Raw genomic sequence first — 18,597 nt, forward strand, 5'->3', positions numbered from 1 at the left:
TCAGTGGGTTAAAGCCTCTGCCTTCGGCTCGGGTCATGATCCCAGAGTCCTGGGATCGAGCCCCGTATCGGGCTCTCTGCTTGGCAGGGAGCCTGCTTCCTCCTCTCTCTCTGCTTGCCTCTCTGCCTACTTGTGATTTCTCTCTGTCAAATAAATAAATAAAATCTTAAAAAAATATATTTATAAAATTATGTTTGATATTGATTGTCTTCTATTTTAACTTTTCATAATTAGTAAAGGCAATACTGGTTTGTCAAACTTTCATTTTAATTATATATATGTATTATATACTGGCACATGACATAAAATGTCTTACTAAGTGTAGCCAATAAAGTCTGAAAAACACTAATTTAAAACATGTTTAAAAGACTATAAAAAGACTAGGTATTATGCAGCCTTAAGAACAAGGAAGTTCTTTATATACTGACATAGAGTGATACAAAAATATAATGTTAAATGGAAAAAAAGCAAAGTAAAGAATAGTACATAGAAGTGTAGTACCATTTGTGTAAATCATGGAAGAAAGATCATGTATTTGAGTTTGCTTACATGCACAAAATATTTCTGAAAATATACAATGCAGCGCTACAGTATTTGGAAACTTCAATTCCCTAGTTTCAATAATGGATGAGCAACTAAACAGATCAGTAAGGAAGCAGAGGACCTGAACACTATAAAATAATTAAATCTAATAGACATATATAAAACACCCTGACAACAACAAAAGATTTATTTTTCAAGTGCATATGAAACATTCTCAAGAATAGACCAGATGTTAGGCCAGGCAATTCTCAGTTAGTGTTAAAACTATAGACCAATATAGATCAGAAATTTTTAGATGGAAAAATGTGCAAAAAAATACTAACACCCAATCCAACAATACAGAGAAGGATTATACACTGAGACCTAGTGGGATTTATCCCAGGAATGCAAGGCTGGTTCAATATATGAAAAATCAATAACATATTATACTACATCAATAGAACAAAGGGAAAATAACTATCATCTGAATTGATGGAGAAAAAGCATCTTACAGAATTCAACATCCTTTCATGATAAAAACACTGTAAACTATGAATAGAAGAAAACGTCCTTAGTATGATAAAAGGCATTTATGAAAAGCCCATACCCAGTATCATACTCAATGGTGAAAAACTGAAAGGTTTCCCCACAAAATCAGGAACAAGACAAAAAATATCTGTTTTCTCAAATCACTGCTATTCAACATTGTACTGTAAGTCCTAGCCAGAGAAATTAAGCAAGAGAAAGTAATAAAAGCTATCCAAAATTGGAAAGGAAGATTTATAGACAATGTCACTCCAGATAAAGAAAATCACATTAGAATCCACAAAAGAACTACTAGAACTAATAAACTAATTCAACAAAGTTGCAAGGTAAGAGATTACCACACAAATAACAGTTCTGTTTCTATAAACCAGCAATGAACAATCTGAATGGAAATTAAGGGGAAATTCCATTTACAATACCATCCAAAACAATAAAAATACTTAAGAATAAATTAAAACAAGGAAGTGAAGAAAAAAAAGTAACAAAAGGAGCACCTAGGTGACTCAGTAGGTTAAACATCAGACTCTTTGGGCTCAGGGTGTGATTTCATGGGTCAAGGGAAGGAGCCCAGTGTTAGACTACCTGAAAGATTCTCTCCCTTTGCCCCTCTCACACCTACACATGCACCCTTTTTCTCTCTAAAATAAATAAATAAACCTTTAAAAAAACTAAAATAAGGGAAGTGAAGGACTTACACATAGAAAACTACAAAACACTGCTGGAAAAATTTAAAGACATAAATAAATGAAAAGAATCCCATGTTCATGAATTAGAAGAATTACTGCCATTTGAATGGCAGTACTCCTTGGTGCCTGGGTGGCTCAGTTGGTTAAGTGTCTGCCTTCATCCCCAGTCAGGTCATGATCCCAGAGTCCGGGGAGTGAGCCTCGCATCAGGCTCCCTGCTCAGCGAGCAGTCTGCTTCTTCCTCTGTCCCTCCTCTCCTCTCTCACTCTCTCTCTCAAATAAATTGATAAAATCTTAAAAAAAAAAAAAAAAAAAAAAAAAAAAAGAATGGCAGTACTCCCTAAAGTGATCTATAAAATTCAAGGCAATTCCTTTCAAAATTCCAATGATGTTTACTGCAGAATGAAAGTGGAGTATTAAATTCCTAAGGAACTGCAAGGGGCCTTGAAAAGGTAAATATTGAAAAAGGAAAAAAAAACTTAGTGAATTCATACTTTCCAATTTCAAAACTTAGTACAAAGCTACAGTAATCAAAATAGTGTGGTTGGTACAGGCGTAGGGATAAACATAAAGACCAACAGAACACGACTAACAGTCTAGAAAGAAATCCAAACATCTGCTAACAACTAATTTTTGATAAAGGTGCCATGACTATTCAATGGGAAAACATTTCAACAACTAGTGCTGGGACAACTGGACAATCACATGAAAGGAATAAAAATAGACCCGTGCCTTATTCCATATACAAATACAAAATGGATCAATGACCTAAATATAAGAGCTAAAGCTATAAAACTATTAGGAAGAAGCATAGGGGATAAATCTTCTTGGCCTCAGACTTGGCAAGAGATTCTTAGATTTGACACCAAAAACACAAGCAACAAAAGAAAAACATTTAAATGTCCATCAAAGGACATTATCAAAAATGTGAAAAGACAACTTACCAAATGGAAGGAAATATTTGCAAATCATATATAAGATAAGGGCTTAATATTCAGAATTGTAAGAACTCTTACAACTCAAAAACAAAGACAAACAACCTAATTAAAAAATGGGCAAAGGACTTAACAGAATATACTAGAAACTAGTAACATTTATTGCATGTGGAATGGTGGCTCAGTGACAAGGGAAGAGTTTTTGTTGTTTATCTTTTTATATTTAAAAGAAGTTAACCATGTAAATGTGTTACATAACCAAAACCTTAAATCAAGTTTCTAATGATTTATTTATATAACCAGCTAGGATATTATTATGACCAGTTTACTGAAGGGCATTTTAATTGTATTTACATATTAATAAAAAGGCTTATCCTAATAAAAGATTATATAAAACTTGAGAAATAAGAAAAAATCAAAATTTTAATCCTTTAATCACAAGACCTTTTTAAAAATATGTATTTAAGGAATTAAGGTGAAATATTAAATAAAGGTAATCTAATATCAAAGCATGAAATGAAATAGAAGTTTTGTCCTTTCATGCCCTGGGATTGGTTTCAAACCAAACCAAGATAAACTTCATTATTTATCAATTTAATTTCAAGAGAATACAACTTTGATATATTATAAATGGTAAATTTTCTGATAAAATAATGTACAAATAATTAAATCAACAAAGATAAACGATCACTTCCTTCATGAAATTATAAGTATATATTTTTTAAATACAAAAAACTTAAACCAGCCATAAAAGTAAACAACATACCACAAACGAAATGTGTATATGTATAAATATATATGGTTACATATATATTTATATATATAGTGTATCTGATTACTGATGATGCAAATTTATAAATATTTCATGCAGTACAATCAGATTTTAGTGGTAGAATCTTTTATGATAAAAAAAAGGGAAAATTAAAATAAGGCTTAAACTGCATCTCATAACAATTAGGTTTCTGTGCTATTTTAAATATTATCTTAAGGAAACAGAGTAAAAGGGATGCAAACATTAATGCATTGCATGGATTATGTTACAAGCTAAAAAAGGAAAAGAAGCTCAAACACCATTCTGCCAGGCAGAACTGCAAAACAATCTGAAATTGGACACTGATCCTTCAAGATACAGGAATCTTCCACACTTAACGAATATCTCACAACTATTTTTTTATATATTAGGTAAAATAAAACCACCAGTAAGAAAACAGTCTTTTAAATTTTTCAATTCAAAACACCTAGAGGAATAAGCATTTTTAATATAAGTTTTACATGTAAGTTTCTACATATAAGTTTTCTTGAGGATCAGTACAAATTTCTTATGCTAAACGGATAATTAAGGATAAGCTTTATATGGGTTTTGCCAATGCACTGTGTACCTATCATACTGTAGGTCCCAAGAATTATGATTGAAATCAGGTAAATATTAAGAGGATAACAGAAGACTTATAGGATATATTCTAAAATATTCTTAACCCATTTTTTATAAAAAATATTTTGTTAACTGGAAGTCACGTTTATAAATTGAATAGTTCAAATAAATTATTAAACTTGGTTACAAATAAATCATCCACTATCATTTAAATTAGATTATGGATAACTTTTTATTGCTCTTTTCTTGGCTAAACATAACTCTAAAGATAACTCCTTACATTATGGCTCATAACAGAGGCTATCTGTACTAAAAGATATTGGCTACTGTATTTTGGATATTTTAAGCATCTGTCAGTAACAGAGTTAACTACAAGAAAAGAAAAAGAAGGTACTTTCAAAAGTTATTGTCAATACTATAACTATCCTATCATTGTAAGACAAGTGTGATTATTGACAAACAAATATAATAAAACTAACATTTATAAGGTCATTACAAGTACATTTAGGAAAAAAGTTACATTATTAGTCCCAGTTATTTTCAATATGAAGAGGGTCTATTTTTGTATACATATCAAGCATATCATATCAAAAGCAGAGATAAAATAAATTAGTTAACTGGTAATGTAAAAAACATACAGTATTCATGGCACATAAATGGACCTACAGTAATAGTTAGTGTGGCAGAAGCTAATGATGCTTTAAGCACAATTGGAAAAACATGAATACCATGCAGTTTCACTGAACTCACCTGACAGAGGTGTAAAACCATTTTCTAGGAGCAGAGATGCATGCACAAAAGTAAGAATATGATTGCAAGTAATAGACTTTAACAAAATAAAAAAATATAACACTAAACTTCAAAATGACAGAAAATGCACAACATGATGGAATTACTGGGATGAAAACACTTCTATGTGTCTCACCTCTCTCTTTGCCAATAGCACATTAGGAACAATGTGTGGCAGGCAGCGCCCCAGCATTAACATAACGCTCTTCTCACTGTCTGCAATCCGAGACACCTAGAGAACCAGAGAATTAATAAATGATGACAGTGTACAACTTCCATGAATGATGGTTCTTGAAGTTTAGAACCTGCTTCAGACCCTGCCACCTCTGCTCAAGCATGCATCCAAAATTCCATCTGCTGATGGTAATGGTAATAACAAGAACACCCCATCAACAAGAATAAGAACTGTGTTCCACATAGGATAAACACTTCTGTAAGCATGAAATGGGTTAAAAACACCAGGAAGAAGCAAGGGGGAATCCAAGGAGCCCTACTAGGCTGCAGTTCTGGGAACAACTACAGATAACATAGGACAGACGTAGCTTTAGCGGTTTTTCTTTTATTCTTGAAAAGATGCCCTACAAAGCTAGGATCTATGCCTACGGCAAGAGTTGGTAGAGTGAAGCTGCATACAAAAGGCGGCCCCGGAGGCCAACCTACTCTTGCTGTGAGGATTGCCAGAAATGTAACCAAACCATCCTCTAGCTCTTTTCTATTAGCAATGACATTGTGAAACTGAAGCCCAAAAGAGGTCGAGTGGAATCAACCACAACACAACAACTAAAAAGGGGAAGAGTATAAAGATAGAAAAAAAATAATAAAATATCCTGTCAAGATGAACCTCCAACAATTACAAAGCACTCGGGGAGAACTAACAAACTCAGCCATCAAAGATAACCACTGCTGGGGCACCTAGGTGGCTCAGTCAATTAAGCGACTGTCTTCAACCCAGTTCATGATCTCGGGCCCTGGGATTCAGTCTAGCGTCGTCTAGCAATGTGGGGCTCCCTGCTCAGTGGGGAGTCTGCTTCTTGGTCTCCCTCTGCCCCTCTACCGCACTTGTGCTCTCTCTCTCTCAAATAAATAAAATCTTATGAAAAAAAAAAAAAAGATAACCACGCCTAATGAAATAATGGAGTGATCTAAAAATAACTGAAATATAAACACTATGTACACTTATACTGGTTTCCAAACTATAACCAAAAGAGGCATATTACCATATGTCAGACATAACAAATTAAAAATAGACTACAAAAGGTCACTTTAATACTAAACCAAACTTTAACTGAAAGGCCAGAAGTGATGAACTACCTTTCTTAAAAGAAAGGAATTATTTCTTAGAGCATTATTTAAAAAAATAGATGTTTATTTGAAATGGAGTCTTATCACAGCTGCTTTTGGATGAGATACTGAGAAGAAAAACCAAATATTTTAAGACAGTTCCAAGAATATATGATATAATTTACCTCTGATCCTAAGCGACTATCTGCTGACATTCGACAAAAAGAGAGTAGAGCTTGGTGGAAAGCAGGAGATAATTTCCTAGAAGAAAAATTGGATGAAAAGGGGACAATACCAAACAGTTACCACTGGCATGTAGAAGGTAAGTCGCGTGTTTTAACTCCAAAACCTGCATTAATACTGCCCCACAAATGCTAACTGGATTTTTCAACCAACAAAGACTTGAAGCATACTTCCCTAGAGAATTACAGAGGGGAAAAAAATTAGCAATAACTGATTTTTAAAATGTTTGATGTTATATGAACGAACAGCCATAAACGTCAACAGATCAAACCTGAAATGTAGAACAGGTCAATGATTATAGAAAGTATTTGCAAAATCTGAAACGAGGACTTTTTTCTCCCTGATTCTCTCTGGTTCCAGAAAAGTAAACAGTGGATACAAAGGTGCTGGCAGGAATTAGTTTTGCAGACCTCTCTAATGATAATGATAAACCTTAATATTAGAAGCCCACATAAAGAGGTAAAAATCAGAGATAAATGAAGCAGAGACTCAGTCAACCTTCACAGTATATTGTATTTTTTGTAATTGAAAATATTAACTTTTTAATGTTTAAAAAATGAGTTTAAAACATTCGTATCTCCAAAACGACACTAGTTTCTATGTAGTAGTATTCATAAAAATATGACTAAGTTGTGCTGTATGTGTTCAATCCACAAAGAAAAGGTCTAACCCTAAAAGTTACAAAACAGAGGCCATTTAGTATACACACTACAAAGTGATCAGTAATTTCTATGATCATAGAGAGTAATGTACCAAAGCTTAAGTCTATCTGCTCATCCATGTTCCTTCTCCCATATTCTTTCAGTGGAACAGCCATGATCCATCTAATCAACCAACCCAGAAACCACAAATCAGCCTTTATCTTTCCCTTTCATTTAACCCCAAATTCAATCAAGCTTTTACCTTCTAACTATCTTACATTGTATTTACTTCTTTCTAACACAAGTCAGGCCTCAATCATTGCTTACCCGGATTCTTCTAAGAGATGCCCTATTAGTTTTCTTTCCTCCCATCTTGCTACCCTCCAACACCTCTACCTTAGAGGACTCTTTCTAAAACTTAGATACATACCATCATGTCCCAGCTCTCTAAAATGAGTTAACATGGCTTATATGACTTAATCTTTGCTTAAACCTTACTAAATTCTTCTTAGTTCCCCAAAATGTGTGGTATTCTTGTAGCCCATGCTATCCTTTTTTTTTTTTTTAAGATTTTATTTATTTATTTGACAGACAGAGATCACAAGTAGGCGGAGAGGCAGGCAGAGAGAGGAGGAAGCAGGCTCCCCGCTGAGCGGAGAGCCTGATGCGGGGCTCGATCCAAGGACCCTGGGATCATGACCTGAGCCAAAGGCAGAGGATTAACCCACTCAGCCACCCAGGCTATCCTTTCTTGATGAGAACACTCTTCCTCCTACATCGTTATTTGGTTAACTTCTATTTAGTTGTCAGGCCTCAGGTTAGACACTTCTTCCCTGAAAACTTCCCTGTTCTGATGACTAGGTTAGGTGTCCTGACTGTGTGTCCCTAAGGAAAGCTGAACTTCTCTTATATTACTATTTTTCATACTTTTAATAAGATTGTCTGATTGTTGGCTCTCTCATACTATAATGTTTGTGACTGAAGGGGTTACCACATGTTTTGCCTTCCATTATATTCCTTGTTAACACTGCCTAGCACATAGTTAAGAGCTAAAAAATTAGTTGAACATATTTAATAACCATCTTTCTCCAGAAAGTGGCTTTGTATATCAAAAGAGATATACGGAGGTACTCCTAAACACTAAAGAACTACTACAAATGCCATGAGTATTGTAACATAGATTTTTGACTCTATCTTACCCAGACTAGCAAAAATACATTTTGAAGACTGGGCCATATGTACTTCAACTTTGTAACCTCTCTAATACCTAAAGAAAAATGTGGCTTAGTAGGTATACAAAAAGTTGTGGTTCATCAGTGGAAAGATTTGTTTAAAAAAAAAACAACTTCTTACCAATAGTGAATACCTCTAAATCTAAAAGAAATCAGACGTACTTTCCAAAATCTCTCAACACTAGGTGTGCCACCTGTCTGTTTAATAGGAGGAAGCATGACTTGTGGCTCAGAATCGCACCATAGGATATTTGTGAAGATGAAATAAGTTAGGGTACAGAAAGAATTTAGAACTGTGCTTAGAATATAAGAAAAGAGCAGAGTAAATATTCCTTTCTAAAATGATTTTTTCACATTACAACCTAAAAAATTTTAAAATTATATTTCGTCTCTTCCATTAGAAAACCTGATCGTAATTTAGATAACGTAATTTAGATAACTACCATTATCTCATCTGACTTCAATTACTGAGACCCATAAAAATTAAGTAAATGAATCAAGAGAAGACTAATGATATAGTATTAGTAATTGAAGCAGACACAGGAAAAAGGACTAGGAGCAGAAATAATTCCCCTGTTTACACTGGTAACTATGCAGTATCAAAACCTTCTACTGAGTCTGTTAATGACTGAACAGAGAAAAGGTAAAAATCACTGGCTACAGGGGCGCCTGGGTGGCTCAGCTGGTTCAGTGTCGACTCTTGGTTTTGGCTCAGGTTGTGATTTCAGGATTGTGAGATGGAGCCCTGTACTTGCTCTGTGCTTAGCAGGGAGTCTGCTTCATATTCTCACTCCTCTTCCTCTGCCCCTCCCGCTTGTGTATACGTGCATGCTCTCTTTCCCTCTCTCAAATAAATAATTAAATCTTTAAAAAAAAAATCACTGGCTGAGTTTATAGCACATAGAACATACATATTATTTTGTGGGTTTAAGTACTCTGCTAAGATAGAAGATACCCCACTTATGTTTTAACACTCTTTAATGTAATTGAACTTAGCAATTACTTTGTGATATGTTTTTGAGACATGTATCTTGTGTTAAGTTCATGCCAAATGTAAAAATTCATACATCTGACCTGCAAAACAAGAAATGAAGCTCTTCCAGTTTCGCAAGGTATTAAAATAACTAAAAGATACATTTCCAAACATACGTTGCATACTAACCTATTAGGTTTATCAAAATGGACTGTGTTTTTACTTGATGGAGAAGAAGATGGCATTTCTTCTTTTTCTCTCCTGGGGACAGAATTTGGGAAATTCTCCTTAGGAATAGTGGAATCAACTTCATCTGACTTTGAAAGATGGTTATCTTTGTCTTTTTGCTTGTCTGAGCTACTTATAACTGGATTCTGTCCACTGTCTTCAGAGTCTTTATGATCCAAAGAAGGTTGAACAGAGTCACAAACTACTGGGATAGCAAAGTGTTCATTTTTGAGGAAGTCCATTTCACTGTAGAAAGAAAGAGAAATTATCAGAGAACAACTATATTCTTAAAACTTTGGAAATAGCATAAACCTCATACCAGGTTTCATGCATTAAGAAGTATAACATATTGACAGAAAATTGTTCAGCAACTGATTAAGCTTTTCTGTACTTTATAAAGGAATGCTTCATATACCTAAAAGTATAACTACAAACTCTTTATCAATGAAGCATAAAAATGGCCTTATAAACTCTGTTTTGAATTGGCATTTAACTTTCCTTTCTGTATTTGCAAAATGGGAATAATTCTATCTAACCCACAGGATTATAATAAGAATTAAATGAAATAATCAGTGGGAAATATTTACAACATTAGTGTGAAGAAGTTATTTTATTAATGCTGACACAACCATGGGGAACCAATTACATGATTACTACAATGACTTAATAACATTTTTTGGGGAAAAGAGCATATTAAATATTTAAAACAAATATAAGACTTTCTTTAGAAGTATCAGAATATGAAAAATTATGTCTTACAACTGAAATATTATCTTATATATTTATATAATATGTCAATTTTTTGTAAAAAACTTTAAGAGGTTTTTTTAAAGAAATGATGATTAAGTACTAACCTTTCAAGTCTTCTGATTTGCTCCATCAAAGACCATTTCTCACTATTTAATAAACTAATTTTATCTTCTAATTTCTGTACTAGCAAGGAGTTCTAAAATCAAAATAAGAGAAAAACAGAAACTCAAGATCTCATAGCATGCTTTTACACAATTTAAATACTTTTTGTGGACTTGACTAGTTAATGCTGCTCACCTCTACAGTCTGAGGAGTTTCGAGGCTTCTAGGAAGGCTGCCTAAAACTGGTGTAAGAGCCTCTAATTCATCTTCTTCTACACCACTGGCCACATCCACAAGATCTTTCCCAGTGACTTGATGATTTCCAAAATCTCGGTAGAGTTGCAGTAAGTCTGGAGGTTTCGGAATGTTTAATCCTACATCATCCCAGAGTTCAAAATCCTAAAAGATAAATAATAATAATAATATTAAACAAAACTTGAAGAAATTTTACCCTGCATTTTTGAGATTCATTTTATTCCTGATAGCAAATATCTTGAGAACCCAACACAATCATAGTTTTGTTGTAATGTCGAAGTGTATGTTCCAAGTGTGAAAACATTATTGTTAAATTTACAACTTCCACTGTCTAATATTATTCTTGTAAGTTTCCTGATATTCTAGGTAAACAGGTTTAACTGTTTTAGATGTCAAAATGTTGCACATTTAATCTTGTTATTAAATCTCTCAAAAATGTAAACTCTTAACTTTCAAGATTGTGTTAATTTTCAAGCTTGTAAAATATACTTAAATATCTGCATGAAGTCATACAACATGTCTATATTAAGAAAAATCTTAGTTTGTAAGTTGTACCCATTATTTAAAAGTAAAATAATTGACAGCATTAATATTTTGTTCCTCCTTTCTTTATTATTCTAACCTATCTATATTTAGTGTGATCTCTAGTGGGTAAGCAAGCAATTTAATTTGCTTGCCTTCTTGCTATAGCTGTTTGAATCTAATTTACATTATTAAAAATGCTTCTGACAATTTTCAGAATCCAAAGAGCTGTTCTTCAATTTGTTATATATAAAACATTTTCTTGAATTCAGTCTAATACAATTTTATTACTAAAGTTCAAAAAGGCATAGCACCTCAAGCACTCTATGAGCAAAGATTTTTTGAAGAGCTTTATAAAATTCCAGATTAATCACAGTAATTAATTTATGCAAATATATTGTCTACCATTCTCTCTTTCTCTAATACATCAAAATAAAGTATTAATTTGATATCTTGCAACTTATTTATTTATACTTTATTTGGGAAGTCCACTTTGAGAAACTATGGCATATTCATTTGAATGTTCTAAATGTGACCTTTGTATTCCTTTGAAGCTTTATTTGAATAAGGAAAATAGCCATTATTGAGGCTTAAGTCTGAGGCAAATATAAGGGAGCTATTAAAAGCAGGGGCTTTGGAGAAATCAGACCTAAGGTGAAATTCATATTTGCTCTGTTTATCATTGTTATAAATTAATTTGAAACTTAAACAGGCCATCTGTAAAACGGATATAATACTCACCTCTTAGGGTTTTTGTAAGGATAAAATGTCTATTAAGATCTTAACACAGTGCTTGGCCTACAATAAGAACTGAACAAATTTAAGCTTTTAAAAACAGTTATTAAATGACTACTACACATATTATTCAAATGTCCATTTATCCATCTATATTCATCAAACATTTATTAGCTATCTACCATGTGCTTAGAAAAAAGAATATATACTGTCTCCACTCAGGGGCTTTCACAATTCCAGAGTGAGGACATAAATAGGTACACTTTTTAGTATTATAGATATTATAATTAAAGAGCTGTGAAGAATTCAGAGAAAGGAGTCAGTTTCTGTACTGAGGTAGAAGGAAAGGTTTTGGAAAGGTAATGACCTGTGTACTCTCTTGGAAAAGGCTTAGGTATTTACAAGGCACATGGCAATGAAAGGATAAGGGAACTAATTATTTCAGAGACAAGGGTAAGAATGAACAAAAGCACAAAACCCTAAAGGAACCAGATATGTTGAGGGGGATGCGAGCCCTTCTGTTTGGCAAGATTATAATGAATAAGCAAAAGGTAACACTGGAGAGGCAGGTAGAGGATAAGCTAAAAACAAAGTTGAGAGTGCTTATAAATTCAAAATTGATAAGGAAGGAGTTAAAGCAGTAGGTAGGAGAGATGACTGACATGAAAATGGGGAGATTCAGAAGGCAGAGATATAGATGTAGCGGAAGAAAGATAGCAACATAGTTGAGTGTGGCAATGGGAGCATGGCCAAAAAATACCAGACTGTGTGGGCAGAGAAGTGTCTGGTAACTAGAGTTATAGAATTTTACCGTATGTATGACTTAAAAAATTAAAGAAACTAGATGAAAGAGAAAATAAATACACTATAAGTTAATAAGGAAACAAATCACTGTAAAAAAAAAACCAAAAAACAATTGTACCTGATCATCATTTTCATCTGAAAAGGTTATTGATGTAAGCTTGTAATTATTCTTCAATAAAAATTCATTGACTAAGAAGTTTAGAGCTCTCTTTTCAAGAGGTTTGATTGGTTCCTACAGGCAAAAAGAAGATACAATATTATAAGTTTCCTTTCTTCAATACTTGCGCTACCATTTTATGTGGAAGATACTTTTAGGTCTGTCATTCACCCACCTGAATTTCAGGACTGGATTTGTAATTTTTTCGTTCCTGTAAAGGAACTTCGTGTTCTGGTGGAAGAAAATATAAATAACACTTTACTATTTTACATCTGAAAATATCTCAGCTACTTCTACATTGTCAAAGTAGAAAAAGTCTCAAAAAAGTTTTATGTACACCACCTGCAGCCTTTGTCAGGTTGGCTCGGAGGGCCTGAATGGTCTCCTTGGCTTTCCGTAGTTCAAACTCCAGGACTGGACAGGGATTTGGAATAAACACACACAGGCATCCAACCAAGAAAAGGGAAACAAAATTAAAAAATAAAAAGCAAGGATGGGTATGAAAAAAAAATACAATTTGTATTGAAAACAGAAAGCATGCAATCTTTATGAAATTTGTGAACGCATGCAGCAGAGTTGGTTTGCAAGCAAACTGGTGAATGTTTTCCATAGTTTTTGAATTCAGGGGACTGCTTATCAAACGTTCTAGCTGTCTGACAGGGAATAGCTCTATTTAAAAATAAAACCTATGGCATACTCTCATTTAGGTAAATAAAAATACTGGTAATCTGGGTGCTTGTACTTCACTCAGTGTAGGTAAGAAAATGCAATGGAATATTTCCAGGTGAAATAATTTTAGGGGAAAAGACAAAAATTTAGACCAAGTCCAAGCAAATATACCTAAAGAAGTCCTTAGCATTAAAAAAGAAAAAGGCATCTTTAAATGCATTATCTAGAATAATGTTATATATCAATATACAGAAACATTAGTGACTATATCCCTTCATTAAGATGTTGAAGGAACATGGCTTAAATATTTAATAAATGTTGGGATGGCTTAAGTTTTTCTACAAAGTTATGCTATCTACAAATAAGCATAGATATGTTAAATACCTATCTTTAAAAATGTTCCTATGGTTTTAGAGCTAAAGGGTTGAAACAGTTTGTTTTTTTCATTTCTATTTAAAACCATCCTAAAGTGTATGTGTACAATTCTAAAAGTATATTACCTAAGGATGTTATGTAAAATTAAATAGGACTTCAAAGTTTCTGGTAACTCTCCAAATAGGTATCTCTTAGTGTTAAGAGACACTAACTAGTGAAACTCAAAGACTTCTCTTGTTACTGATAAGATAAACATGAATATTGAGGAAACATTTTTAAAAGCTCTTTAAAATGTTTCATTGCCAGAAAGATTTAACTAAATGTGTCTTAACTGGCAACTTTCTTTAAAATATATAATAAATATTGCTCTGAAGAAAAAGCAAGCTTAGCTGTGGAGAAAAAGGCCATTTCCATGAAGTAAAGCTCTGGGAAAATAAAGTGATCTTTGTCACAACTGGATATTAAACAAAATTATGGTATTTAAATAGTTCTGCACAAAAACTAGCAAATTAAAAAGTTTAAAGATGGCAATTTTTTTTCCTGATTGACTAATAAACAGAAAAAAGAAGATGGCAAATGAGATGCTATCGGAGGCAACAAAGTTATAAAAATATATGGAAAAATTAGGATTCACTCAGTTTGCACATTTCCATTAAAACCTTAAGATGTAATTGAATCACATCTAGTACATGAAGGCCAATTATTTTGATGCACAGAAGCTCACTGCAGCAACATGAAGGCACAACGAAAAGTCAGAAGACATGTATGTTACTAGTTCTTTTTTGGTAGTTAGCAATGCTGATCTGCAAACATTTCTGTGCAACAAAGTTAAACATTTTCCCTAAAACACTTCTGGAAACAGAGTTTGTCTTTAAAGTCAGACTGTACACATTCAGTGTGTAAGTACAAAATAGGTTTACTTTCTTTTTTTAATTTCAAAGTTCTAAGTAATTGATTTTGATCTAAAAATATTTAACGGTACCTTAGGTAAAATCAGTATATGTATTATGCTTTCAGTATCACTTACAATTTACTAAGACATATTACAGAACAATTGCAGATCAGAAATGCCTGCACCAGAATGATAGAAATATGAAAAAAATAAATTGAAAAAAAAAAAGGGTTAAAACACAAACTGTGAAAAACTCAAATTCAATTGGTGAAAAGTTTAGGTGACTAAGAGCAAAACACTGAATGATCAAGGCACAGAAAGCCAGAAAAACCCATGTCAGACGGCAAGAATTTATATTTTTATGCACATCTACAAATACATTGCCAAATGTCACTAAAAATTACTAACGCTTTGAAAAGATAGTGCTTATCAAAATGAATTCACTCTGCTGCATGTTTCTTAATATACAACATAGACTGTAAAAGACAAAGGCATATCGTTGAAGCTATAAGCATATCTCTATAAAGGCACAGTATGATCAAGTAATTACAATTACATGAGAAAGTTTCACAAGAAAGGTCTGAACAGCTATATTCACATATATATGAATTTGTCTCTTTATTAAAAATTGTATTAAAGCTCAAAATTAATTATCTTATAAAGAGATGCATTGTACCAAACAATCTCCACGTATTTTTCAAATATTTTAATTCTTCATAAAAATGTTTAAAAACAAAATAAAATGTAAAAAACAAAAAACAACAACAAAAAAAAACTGTAGGAACCAACTACCTACCTGCTCACTCCACTATCTCAATCCTCTACTACTAGTCTAACCCTATTGACAGCAATTTTATTGGAATTAAACTAATAACTGCAAAGATGTAGGTATATTCTAATATTACATATTATAGTCTTACCGAAATAATTAATGAATTTCAGTATAAACATCTCTAGATTAGTTGAAATTACCATCTTCCAACAGTGGGTGGAAAACTAGTATTCTGTTAGAGGTACCTGAGTGTTTAAAGATCATGTTCTCATGACTTTACATGAAAGGTAAAATGTGAAATTTCAAAGCAGAAAAAAAAAAAAAAAAGCAATCCCCTGTGCCCCAATCAATATATCACTATATTATCTTGAAATATTTGCTAGTCTTTGATCATCTTGGCACGAAACTCAAAACATTATTTTGGAAAAATTTTTCCATGACTCGGACATGACAAGAGTCAAGTACTTTTCTCATTCCCATTCCTGTTCACTGTTTAAGAGTTCAAATCAACAAGGCTGAGTCAAGGTCCTTCCCATAGTAGACATGAAACCATCTTCTTTCCAGTCAGAATTTCCCGGATTTCTTTCTTTCTTTCTTTCTTTTTTTTTTTTTTTACTATAAAGTGATTTGACTTCATAATAAAATACCACTTCCCCACTTTAAAATATTTATTTTATAATCCCAGGAATGGTTCTAAGAAATAGGAAAATTATTTTAAGATCTCAAGTTAGAATAGAAATCTATTCCTAAAAATGATACAACAATCCTAAGAGAGTACCATTACCTCCCCTCCTGGGTTTAGAGAATTCTTGTCTATTAGAGACTTCAGAAAGGAATAGTACTGTTAAGGCCTCTTAGTAGATAGTGAAAAATAAATGAATGGAAGCAAGAAGTAATCTTTGTAGTTTACAGATATTTAGTTTTCTATATTCATCTTTATCCGGGGAAAAATTCTCTTCCCTGAATCTTACAGATTCCTCTATCACTCATCTCAAAGCTGGTGTTTTTCAGAGTACCATCTTTGCCCATTTCTTACCCTACATATCCCAACGGGATGATATCCAGTCTTATGGTTTTAACTTTGACAAGTACGCTGAAGATTCAAAAATCGTTAAACCTTTTCCTGAAGATACAGACCTATCTAATTATATCTAGGACATGCCCACCTGAATGTCTCATAAGTTTTGAATTTGATCTATCCATATGAATCTCATCATCTTCCTCTCATATCTGTTCTCCTTCTTCTGCCTGCAGCCTCTCTCCATTAATGGCACCACTATCAATGCAGATACCCAAACAGGAAACCTGGAATTACTCTTCACTTATCCCTTGTGCTTACTCAGTCCACATTAATCAAATATCCAAGCCATATTAATTCCAACCCTTGAGTAACCCCTCCTAAAAAACCATTCATCTCAACTGTCTCTGCAATTTTCCTAGTTCAGACCTTTATGACTTATCACATAAACTGTAACACCCTTCAGTCATATTAAAAGCTTGTTACCTTTAAAGCCTTGCTTGAGCATCTACCTCATTAAAATCATGAAGACTTAAGTAAGGCTCAAAATAAGAAAAACAAAAAGTACTACTAATAGGAAGTATAAATATCTGTACTAGGGGAGAAATACATCAGGAAACAAATAGGTTTCTTTAATCTGGTAAATCTGTATATGTAAATTGCAGGCCAATAGCTGACAGATCAGAGGACTATTGATGCTACTTCTAAATCAGCGAATAGGCCAGGTTATTCCCAGGCACAAACCTGAAAGTCATTTTAGAATGTCTACTAGATTATGTAAGGTTTACAGAGGTTTCAAATGTCTATTTTGTTCATTATTATTAACAGAACAGCTTAATACCTTGAGTATTCAATAAGCACTCAACAAATATTAGTGGAGTAAATGGATATTCAGAGACTCTGATGTTGAAAGACAGATCATATGAAACAGAGACAGGGTTATAGGTGGTCCCAAACTTAACAAGGCCCTTACCACCATTTCTAAAGTACTGAACATTTATTTGTATTACAGATATAGACATTTTTCAGGACAAATTCCTTGAGAGTGGAAACTTTATTTCATGTTTCTATATCTAGTACCTAACACATAGCAGATGCTCGGAATGTCTAAAATAAATTTTCAAATGGCAATCCCAATATTTAGAATGTGCATGTCCCTTGCTATCTTTAAGAAAACTTGAAAATTTAAGAGGTGCACTGTACACACAAAGTAACACTAGATTTCTTTAATAACATACAGAAAGCTCAGTTAGGTTAAGCTCAGTTTGGTCTGGTGTCTACCACTTTTTAAATAATTTTTATGTGAAAATATACACTTCTAAATTTAGAAACAGAAAATACTTAAACTGAAAAACTTTTTAAAAATTTACTTCTTTTAAAAGAAAATGGCTATGCTGAAATAGTCTTGTATGGGAAAGACATAATTTGGCTATCCACCCACAGGAATGTACAGATGGGTGGAAACCATGGCCTGGTACTAAAAGATATATTGTGGACTCTGGAATAAGAACTTATGTGTCCACATCCTAATCCCTTATCATTTGGAGGCTACCGGGCAAATTGGTCAATCGTGGTGAGTCTCAGTGTCCTGATCTATAAAATAAGGATATCATGACCTATTCTTCAGAACTGTGAACAAGAATAAAAAATAAAATATTGTATACAAACCACCCCACCATATTGCCTGACACAGAGCAGATGCTCAATAAACATTAGTTCATTCAGAGATGTCTTCCTCTTTGAAGGAAAACTTATGTAGACTTGATAAAAGAACCTGATTTTTAATTTAGGAAAAAGATGGTAAGAATGATGCTGAAAAAAAAAAAAAAAAAAAAACATATAGTATCCTAAACAGCAGCCCCTGAATAAAGGTTGGACCAGACCCTACATTTACATGGTGGGACAATGGACTCAATCAATACCTGTCTTATCTATAATCTCCCTCTGCCCAAGACAGGTAAAGAAAGATTTAATAAAGAAATTTCTAGAGGGTGGTTGGGTTATGGACATTGGGGAGGGTTATGTGATAGGGTGAGTACTATGAAGTGTGTAAGCCTGACGATTTACAGACCTGTACCCCTTGGGCAAATAATACATT

The 18,597-nt window shown here is 33.2% G+C and overlaps 1 protein-coding gene across 9 annotated transcripts in view; it reads right to left on the reverse strand.

Moving 5' to 3' along the window:
• LOC111154240 (KIAA1468 ortholog) overlaps nt 1-18,597 on the reverse strand; it is a 114,202-nt gene that overhangs the window by 63,707 nt on the left and 31,898 nt on the right. For 7 of the 9 annotated variants that reach the window (XM_022513727.1, XM_022513724.1, XM_022513723.1 and 4 more), the window contains exons 3-10: nt 13,116-13,187; nt 12,949-13,004; nt 12,735-12,848; nt 10,496-10,699; nt 10,303-10,394; nt 9,410-9,694; nt 6,317-6,392; nt 4,987-5,082 (exon numbers count right to left, since the gene is read on the reverse strand). In XM_022513727.1, coding sequence (XP_022369435.1) covers nt 4,987-5,082; nt 6,317-6,392; nt 9,410-9,694; nt 10,303-10,394; nt 10,496-10,699; nt 12,735-12,848; nt 12,949-13,004; nt 13,116-13,187 — 995 coding nt within the window. Of the gene's footprint in view, nt 1-4,811; nt 4,836-4,986; nt 5,083-6,316; nt 6,393-9,409; nt 9,695-10,302; nt 10,395-10,495; nt 10,700-12,734; nt 12,849-12,948; nt 13,005-13,115; nt 13,188-18,597 lie in introns of all 9 variants that reach the window. The other 2 variants (XM_022513726.1, XM_022513728.1) reach the window with 2 other exon arrangements.

Source organism: Enhydra lutris, unplaced genomic scaffold (assembly GCF_002288905.1).
Source record: "Enhydra lutris kenyoni isolate GAN:26980312 unplaced genomic scaffold, ASM228890v2 scaffoldscaffold36, whole genome shotgun sequence".
NCBI lineage: Eukaryota > Metazoa > Chordata > Mammalia > Carnivora > Mustelidae > Enhydra > Enhydra lutris.